At 34.0% G+C, this 9,518-nt stretch overlaps 2 protein-coding genes across 2 annotated transcripts; one reads left to right on the top strand and one right to left on the bottom strand.

Moving 5' to 3' along the window:
• The first annotated feature begins 3,355 nt into the window (after positions 1-3,355).
• Positions 3,356-4,608, top strand: LOC122025212 (serine/threonine-protein kinase STY13-like). The gene is made up of 3 exons (XM_042583983.1): positions 3,356-3,389; positions 3,846-3,980; positions 4,120-4,608. The coding sequence occupies exons 1-3, from the start codon at positions 3,378-3,380 to the stop codon at positions 4,324-4,326; spliced, it is 354 nt and encodes a 117-aa protein (XP_042439917.1). The 5' UTR covers positions 3,356-3,377; the 3' UTR covers positions 4,327-4,608.
• A 1,131-nt stretch (positions 4,609-5,739) lies between these two features.
• LOC122025211 (coenzyme Q-binding protein COQ10 homolog, mitochondrial-like) lies at positions 5,740-9,017 on the bottom strand. Its single transcript, XM_042583982.1, has 4 exons — positions 8,347-9,017; positions 7,880-8,075; positions 6,521-6,652; positions 5,740-6,139 (listed from the first exon to the last, which is right to left on the bottom strand). The coding sequence occupies exons 1-4, from the start codon at positions 8,670-8,672 to the stop codon at positions 6,017-6,019; spliced, it is 777 nt and encodes a 258-aa protein (XP_042439916.1). The 5' UTR covers positions 8,673-9,017; the 3' UTR covers positions 5,740-6,016.
• Positions 9,018-9,518: the final 501 nt, after the last annotated feature.

Here is a 9,518-nt window from a genome sequence, read left to right as displayed (position 1 = left end):
CTCTAGAGCAAAAAGGAGCAGGCTGACTTTGAAGTCAATGACAAAGAAGAGTTCTATCTGCTGAACATTCTATCACCCCCAAAAGTCAACTGAATTGACACCTACCTAAAAAACTTTGGATGAAGTTCCTGAAGTTGCACGAAAGGATCTCGGAGGATAAACTAGCAATACGGGTCTACTCCGAAATGGAATAACCAACCTCCGGATGGAAGAAGGAGAAAAGGTGGCTCAACTACAGGTCAAGATCAAGGAATTAATCACCAAACTCAACAACCTTGGAGAAATGGTAACTAATTGGAATTCATTGAGGTATGACTTAAATGTATTTTCGAGAACACAGACGTGGACATATATAGTATACTCCTATTATATCTCCAAGGACCTCGAGATATAAGTATGTTAGAAAATTTTTGAACTTCACGAGTCTCAATGTGCAGGTCAAACAACAACATCACCCTGAAATCTAGGAAGATCGAGATGGAGTCAGAATCATCGCTCGACGAAAATGAAGAAGCCAACATGGTAAGAAAGTTTAGTAAGTTTTTGCAAAAGAAAGGTTCGTTACTACAAATGCCAAGAAGAAGGGTATATCAAGAATAAACTACCCAAAGCTGAAGAAAAGGGAGAAAGAAAAAGACAAACAAAGCACAAGAATTTAAAAGCCAAGTGGGACGAGGATGAGTCATCGTTAGAGTCTGAGATCGAGGCCTACGCCATACTTGCACTTATGACAAGTCATCAAGAAGATGAAGATGAAAAGAGCTCATCTGACAGAGCATCGACATCAACGATGAATAGGGAGCGTCGAACTACAAGTCCAACATGGTAAGTGAGGTACGTCTCTTACCTCCAGAACAATTATACAATGATATTAAAATGTTATCTCTTTGCAAAATAGGACTAAATATTTAAAATTGAAAAAAGACTATGTTCAAGTCTTAACAAAATTAACAAAATTAAAATCGAAAAAAGACTTTGTTAGAAATTTTAACAAAATTAAAATTGAAAATATAGAATGAAAGAAAGAATAGAAATAGTGAAAGTAAAGCATTCTAAATGCGCAAGTCTTAATATTTTTGGAACCTCAAATTTTAGAGATTATAAAGGACTGAATTGATATTTAAGAAATCATAAGAGACAAAATGTGAAAATTGATAGAAATAATATTCCTAGAAAATGCTTGATAAATTTATTAGGTAGGAACTTATTTTGGACACCAAAATATGTAATAGATTATTAAATTAATTTCATGTGAATGATAGGAATTTGAATGTTTTGATTTATTAACACTTTTAGCAAAATTAAAATCATAGACCTATATATGTTCATATTTTCTATCCAATTTTTTTCCTGTAAAAAGAAAAATACTATCTACTAACAAAAAATTTTAAATTTTTTTGAAAGATATATTATTATTTAATATTTTTAATGAAAATATTAATTTTAAAACTAATACTATTTCAAATTTTTATTTTTAAAAATATTAATTTTTACGTGATAAAATATTATCTTTTATATTGCTAAAAAATATTTCAAAACTTTTTAACCCTTATATTAATTATTATTAAATTTTTACCAAAAATCATGTTAAAAATTCTCAAAATATTTATTTTTGAAAAAAATAATTTTTCAGTGGATAAGAAATTAGCAAAATATATTTTAAATAGTGAAAGATATATTATTATATTTTAAATGTTCAAAAAAATTAGCAAAATATTTCAAAGCCTACTATCATTTTTAATCATTAAGTTTTAAAAATACATATTTCGATTCTAAAATATTTATTCTGGCAATGAAAAAAAATAATACTTTTGTAAATCTATGAAATATTAAAAAAATTCAGGATTTTTTATAGCTTAAAAGATTTTTAAAATTATTTTTTATCAAAAATAAGAAATATCTATTAAAAAAAATTTTGTGAGAAAATACTTCGATCGATAAAAATATAGGAGTTTAAGTATTTTGCAAGCAAACTCTCAAATTTTTCTTGTATTTTTAAACTTTTATTTTTTATTTTTTCCTAATTAATTTTATGTGATCAAATGGTAGAATAATTAAATATTAAGTTTAGGGGAGATTTTATTTTAAAATGTCATATTTATTTGTAATTAAAATTATTCTATTTAATTGTCATATTTAAGTTATAATTATTTTTTACTTGTTTGTTTAAAATCTTAACTCGGGTTGAAGCACACAAAAAAAAAAAATTGTAAGTATCCTAGATTGGTTTTGATATGACCAACCCAGTCAAGTTAGGTCCTGTGTCTTTTGATGTCGTGTGTCTAAGTGTGAAGGAACTTAGAAACACAAAAAGTTGAGTGAAAAATGTGGCGAGCGATAAGAATGACACGGAAAATGAGTCGACGAACTCGGTGCATCTGAGAGACGAAAAACTATGAAAGAGTACACTAGTGGACTATAAGGGCGCGCGCGGAGTGTTTGAGGGATAAGAAACTGGGAGGAAGTCTACTCAAGGAGAAATATCAGAATTGGATTAAGGTGAGTCCAACTCTGGATGGATAGAGGATCGATCACCCACGTGAAGAAAGTCAGAAAAAGTCAACTTTGAAGTTCGATTTTGGAGTCATCAAGACCTGAGGGCCTCGGCTGTGTGGGGGTGCCTAAGATGAATAGAATCGCTTCTGTCGGTCGTCGGATTGGAGGCGCCTCCAATGGAGCGAAGGCATCTTGGATGAACAGTTTCAAGGCGCCTCTAATCATATTGAAGGCACCTCTAACAAAGCAGAGTCGTTGGCTGACCGTTACTGTATGAATAAAACTTTATCCACTCGAAGACGCCCTAGATCCCTTTGGAGGATCCTCCAAGTCATGTCAGCTTGACGATAACTTTTCCCAACAGACTAGAAATAACTTCCTTGAGTTAGAAATTAAATATTAATCATTGTATTACTTTTCCTAGTTATTTTTGTGCTTTCAAAGTCTGTAAGAGACTACTCTGTCTTCACGAATGAGTCTTTTTAGTGGAGTTTTCAACCACCTTGGATTAACAACCATTTAGGTTGTAACTAAGTAAATCTTTTATCCTCTTACTTATTTGTTTATGTTTTTTTGTTTAATTAATATTGTTTTCTTGTTAAGTGCAAAATTAAGAGATTGATTCTAACTTCTTTTCAAGGTTATTCATCCCGCTCTAGTCGGCCTACCTGGACCTATAGTAGCTATTACAACATGATTCAACATATTCATGACCACGTTGTAGTAGAGCTATCAGATGGACCATCCTGTGACGGGTCGGGTTGGCCCATGGCGGGCCGGGGATGGCTGACCCATCATCTTGGAGAGTTGGAAAATCTCCAACCCAACCCAATCCAAGATTGATTATAGGTTAGGCAGGCGAAACGGGTACCCTTGGGTATATGGCTCCAGAGGTACTTTTTGCTGACACAGTAAAGTTGAATACTTTTGCAGTCTATTTACTTGGAAAGATAGATATTGAGACAAGATACAAACTGAGGGAAGAAAGTATCGAAACATTATTTACTTGGGAAGATAAGAAATTATAAATTTAGATATTACGAATTTGATGAATGACCATTTCTGAACTTATTATATTTGAATAATGAATAAACTAGAAAGAATAAAGTCAATTTATTTATTTGAATTCAAGAAGGTGACTTGATGAAAATGCAATCATAACCAGGAGTCAAATAGAAGAAATGCAAAAGAAAAAAATAGTTCCAACCTATAAAAAATAAAAGACCAGAATTAAAGGAGAAGGGATCCATTGTCAAATTTTGGAGAGGGGAACAAAGTCACTTTTTTCCACTTATGGGAAGAAACTTGGGTATTTTATCAGTTTAATAAACCCTATTTTACTTATGCAGGTTCTCAACGGTAAGCCTTACAACCATAAGTGTGATGTATACAGCTTTGGCATTTGTTTATGGGAGATCTACTGCTGTGACATGCCATATCCTGATCTAAGCTTTGCTGAAGTCTCCTCTGCTGTTGTTCGGCATGTATGCTAATCCAACATTTCAGTTCTTCATAAATCTCTAATTTCTTATCAGTATATCTATCACACTTGGACTTCTGAAACTGAAGTGAAAACTTAGTTATTGAATAAATGCTTTGATATTCTTCAATATTGCATTGCAGAACCTACGACCAAATGTACCTCGGTGTTGTCCAAGCGCAATGGCTAGCATCATGCGCAGGTGTTGGGATGCCAATGCAGATAGAAGGCCTGACATGGATGAGATTGTGCGGCTTTTAGAGGCTCTGGACACCAGCAAAGGTGGTGGAATGATCCCTGATGACCAACTAAATGGTTGCTACTGCTTCATTCCTAAACGCGGTCCATAGATGCTTTCCTTGTGCATTTAGCTTAAAACTTAGCAAACAGCAAGCAGCTTCAGAATGTCACCGTTCTACACTGCTTAAGGAGTTTTGGTGTGTTCTTTTGTGCCTCAGTCCAGTGGTTGTGAAAAGTTCCATGCATGGTTTTGTTTCTTTAAAGTTGTTTGCTACTTTTAACCTAAAGAAAAAAAAAGTTGATTGTTGTTACTCGAATAAACAGAGGACAGGAAGGAAACAAAAGAGTTGTCAAACAAATAATTTCTCAGTGGTATTGCTATTCAAACTTGATATGATATTGTCACCTTTTTCCTAGTGCAAGCACAAGGAATTGGTTGGTTTTAGTGGTTTCATTTTTTTTTCTTTTTACACTATAATCGATAAAGAATTGGTCGTTGTTATTGTATGTTATAATAGATAATTCTGATTGAATACGATTAAATATGAGTTTCATCTCTGGACCTCTTTGAATCATCATATTAGCATTTCTTTCATTTTAATGTCACATTTTCACTCCATTTATATTTGCTTCTAATTGTTTGTGTACACTTTGAATTAACATTTTTCAGTTGAGTGTTTGAATTAGTAAAAGACTTTTATAGTCGTCTCTTTAGTCCCTAGTCAACCATTCAATCCTACACGAAGTTGTAATTTGGTAGCATCTAAAATACAATTTAGCGGTATCCATGATATAATTTAATAGCATGTAGCATATGATCTCTGTGACATAACTTATGGGGCCGAGATAAAGGTATTCCTTTGCGAGGAAATGATCTTCACAAAAAAAAAAATATGGAACCATCATATCATTGGCCCCCCTAGAGTCAGTCCCACGGATATAGAATGTAGGAGGGAAAGAAGGTAAAAGGACGAAGACAAAAGGGGAAGGAAGTGAAAAGAGGAGAAAAATCTTGTTTACACGAGGAAAAGAAAATAAGGGAAAATTTCAAATTACAAAATAGCCCTCTTCTTCAACCTCACACCGTCTTCATCATAAGCATGCTACTGATTTAACCAAAATTCAAGTTCTAGATTTCGGCATTCGGATCGGTGCAAGCTAACTGGATTTGTGGTTTCTCCTCACTTTCATCTGTCAAAATCACCATTGATTTGTGTAATCCTTTTCTGTTGGACATCAGCAGCTACAGCAATGGCTTTGTGCAGCACTGTTGGAAGATCACCTACCAGTACATGCTCAATGGCTCCACTTCCATGGAAAGCTCTGCCTCTTTCTCGGTCAACTTTAAGAAACCTTTGGAGACCCTAAAATAAATGTATGCAAGATGAACACAGGAGGCATCACCGGCGAGCTACTCCAACCGAAGAGAAGCAAAGGACATTAACAATATGATGGTAGAGAACTCCTATGGTAGGATACAATTGTTCTATTTACTCATGCTCTTGTAATGCTCGCAACAAGTATTTTTGATGTTTGCATAACTCTGATGAAACTATCTACATGATAATTCAAGCTTTTGGTAACTCTCCAAACAATCTTTGGAGAATTTTCCAGAGGGAGCCCGAGAAGGAAATGAACAAATGAAAAAAATGTGGTGAAAGGTGCTTCTACAAGTTAACCTCATCAAAAAAGTTGCACAGTTGGAACACTAAACTCTAATATCAGTTTGTCTCCGAGGAAATTTGCTAGTCAAGATGTTGGAATCAACTATCAACTTCTGCTTGAGAGATTACTCAAATTTTATATGTTTTGTCTGTAAGAGGTTTCAAGAACTGGGACAGGAGGACCATAGATTCTGCTGCAGCGATCTTCAAAAGATGAAAGTAGACGAGGGGCCACTTCCTGAAAGAACATTGATACAACCTGCCCCATAATTATCATGTCAGTAAGGTGGGTTTGTGAACTAATCAGTAATATAATAAAATCAAGTTATAGATAGTTAACTTTTGTGACGATACACAACATTATTCTATCTGTCCTACACTGTCGAAATTGAATTGCAGAACTACATCAAAGATTGTTTTCCCACATGAATACATGATTTTGTTTCAGATAACAGCAAGGGAAAGAATTTACTCGGTCTTTAAAGTGAAAAGTCAAAAACCAAATGGATTCATCTCAATCACTTCATCAGGAATGTCAAAAGCTTTTATGAATTACAACTAGCTGACAGAATTAAAGGTAACTTGCCGATATCATCAAATGGAAGAACTTTTTTTAAAACAAAAACTAATTTAAGTTTACCTGTCGATATAGTGGTGAATGAAACTTGAAATCCACCAAGAAGTAAAGTTCACAACTTCCAGGAACTGAACCAGGAGTGAATTCCCAAATGTTAATTAAGTGTTCAAAAAGTCCATTTTTTGAAGCAGTGGTCTACAAGAATGTAAATTGCAGCAATTTAGAATGCTTAGCCTTTACCAGGAACAAAAAATAAGAAGAGACGACCAATAAAAGTTTAATCCACCTTCCACCAAACAATCAATAACAAAAGATCAAGAAAAACTATGACATATAACATACGGATAAAGATTGATATTATTAATAATTAAACAACATTTATAAATAACTAATGTAATTAATCATAGTATTATTTTTAATATTATTTATAATTAAATGCTCATTGAGAAATTATGATAGAATCAACTACATTATCAGTTAATAATTATATATTTTATAATCTACAAATATAAAATTACTGCTTTATTATTCATAATTAATTAGGATGTCACTATTTAGAGTTTTATTAACTATAAATATTATTAGTTAAACATTTTATTGCCAATGTTATCAAATTTGTTAATAATTGTTTATGTATCAGTAATAAAGTTAATATTAACTAATAATTAAAGCATACTATATATTACCTAATAAGATGATAACCCTTATAAATGTTATTACCTTATGAATAATTAGTTAATACCTTTCAGAACCTTACATACAAAATAATCTAACATTATTACAGAAAACTTATACTACCAATTAAATACTACTGTTATCAAATAGAAAAGAACTATGAGAGAGAGGTTCTTGTTTTTTATTTTCATGAAATGCTGTTGAAACTTGAGCAGTTCTACAATTAAATCTAAAATTGTTTGGTGCAGAAATTTCTCCCGACATTATTGGTTCTTTCCTGCATTTTGTTCCACTTAATCTACTCTAGTGACAACTACAAAATTGGCCTACTCTGGTGGAGAAATTGATCGATCTCATGTTGTCTAAGATGGCTCAGTTATTGCCCTATCATCACATACTCAAATAGAGAAATCTACTGGTTTCATGTTATCTGAAGTGCTTTTTAGTGCTTCTATTGCTGTCTATTTTGTCCACATTGATGGAACTTATTCTTCATTTTTTTGGACTATAAACCGGACAGCGATAATGTCTATTCTCCAACTTGAGAGGACATTAAAATTACTAGTAGTATGATGACTACTTACAGAGTAGATTTAGTTTCATAAGATGTTATTAGTTTTCTTCAAATTTTAACAAGAAATATCTACACTAAAATTTAAGAGAAGCCAAAGCTTCTGCATAACAATTCTATCTGCTGAAAATAAAGCAAGTGTCTGTTGACAAGATAGAGAAAGCAAAGAATCAAACCTTGATACGTTTTGGCTTGTCAATTTCCACATGAGAAAGATAACTTTCAAGAAAGGACTTAAAACCAATCTGAAGCTCAGCATCAAATGATCGATCGCTATTCCGCTTGACAATCTTAGACCGCTGGCACCATGGCAAGAACTCCTCATACATATCGACTGCTGAAACCACATTAAACAACTGTTCAGGAGAGTACCTGTTTAGATTGTTCATAATTAGGCATCATAACAGATCATGTATGTAAAAATTCAATATTGTTGACGACATAAAACTCCAATGAGGCAGAGGCAAAGATCTAGAAGCAAAACTCAGATTTAGCCATGGAAAGCATATGAGAAGGATCAGCTACAGAGCGAGAGAAGAGGAAATAGTAGTTATCATAACCACGAAAGAGAAGGTGTTGGATTGAATCCAAGCAGATCGATAACAAAAACTCAGATTTAAAAGGTGAAAACAGCTGTTCATACCCAATGGTCCGTCGCTCCTTGTAGACCTTTGAAAGAGCAGGACAATCTTCTCCGAAAAAAAATCCGAGAAACTGTCGAGTTTGAGCGAAACCACGGGAAGTACCAATCGGCAGAACGTGGACGCCGTCGGCGGAACTACCGACGCAAGGGTTTCCGGAACGAGCCAAGGTAGCCAGACATCGCGCCTGATCGAATCGCCCCAACCTGCTATCCGGGCCGCTAGGTCGTCCCGCCGATCGGAAAATCCCAGCTCCGTGTTGTAAAGATCGAGCTTTACATGATAGGAACCTGGCAACCGCCTCCGTAAAAGCTAGGGTCGGCGGCATTGTAGAGATGAGGGAAAGTGACAATGAAATCGTACCTTGGATGGTTGGCTATTCCCCGAAGCTTAAATAGGAGGAAAAAAAAAATCGAACTTTAACTTGGCAGAAACTTTCGAATTTGGGATGGTTTAGGATTGTCCAAGAACTCCGATCAAATCAGTTGATTAGAAAGCGACGCCCAGATTTTAGGGGGAAAAGTTGTATTTACACGAATAGATCGGCGAAAAGATCGGGGGCGCGGGATAAGTCGAGAGGAAATGCAGGTTCTTGGCGTGTTGAGATGGCCGGCCGCCGTGCGACGATTCCATGCGAGGAAGCCGTGCCACCACAGCCACGGCAGCCGACGCGGTTAGGGTTTGACAAAAACATAAGTCAAACGTTGAGGCTTTGACTGTAATAACGGTTGGAAGAAGTCAAAATTTCTCTTTTAAAGCGTCCTTTTCCTAGCGTCAAAGGAAAATATGAAATATATATTTTTATATAATTAAAAGAAAAAAATTCAAATATATAAATAAATTCAAATATTTATTAAAAACAATTATAATAAAACATTCAAATAAGACGACTATAAAATTTAATATATATATATATATATATAATAAAAAAAATTCAAATGTATATTTTTTAGGTTTAATACTTTAAGATTTTGACAATTTTCTTAAATTACTCCCCGCATAGATAAAACTAAACTATAATATGCCTATTGGATGGTTTCATCTTAAGATTGTTGTGATAAGTTGAAAGTAAGCTCTACTTCTCAGAGCAATAGCTCGATGACTCGACATTTTAACAATGGTTTGGTAACTCAATCTTAACATGAAACCATAATCACCATTGCCGTCCTCTTCT

Source organism: Zingiber officinale, chromosome 9B, assembly GCF_018446385.1.
Source record: "Zingiber officinale cultivar Zhangliang chromosome 9B, Zo_v1.1, whole genome shotgun sequence".
NCBI lineage: Eukaryota > Viridiplantae > Streptophyta > Magnoliopsida > Zingiberales > Zingiberaceae > Zingiber > Zingiber officinale.
The sequence above is the reverse complement of the archived record's forward strand: the minus strand, read 5'-3'. Positions and strand labels throughout refer to the sequence as shown.

Coding starts and splice junctions, on each gene's coding strand:
- LOC122025212 (XM_042583983.1), top strand. Junction 3,981..4,119: donor CCTCTGCTGTTGTTCGGCAT/GTATGCTAATCC, acceptor ATTGCATTGCAG/AACCTACGACCAAATGTACC.
- LOC122025211 (XM_042583982.1), bottom strand. CDS start 8,672: ATGCCGCCGACCCTAGCTTTTACGGAGGCGGTTGCCAGGTTCCTATCA. Junction 8,076..8,346: donor AAGGAGCGACGGACCATTGG/GTATGAACAGCT, acceptor CAATCTAAACAG/GTACTCTCCTGAACAGTTGT. Junction 6,653..7,879: donor ACAAGCCAAAACGTATCAAG/GTTTGATTCTTT, acceptor ACATTCTTGTAG/ACCACTGCTTCAAAAAATGG.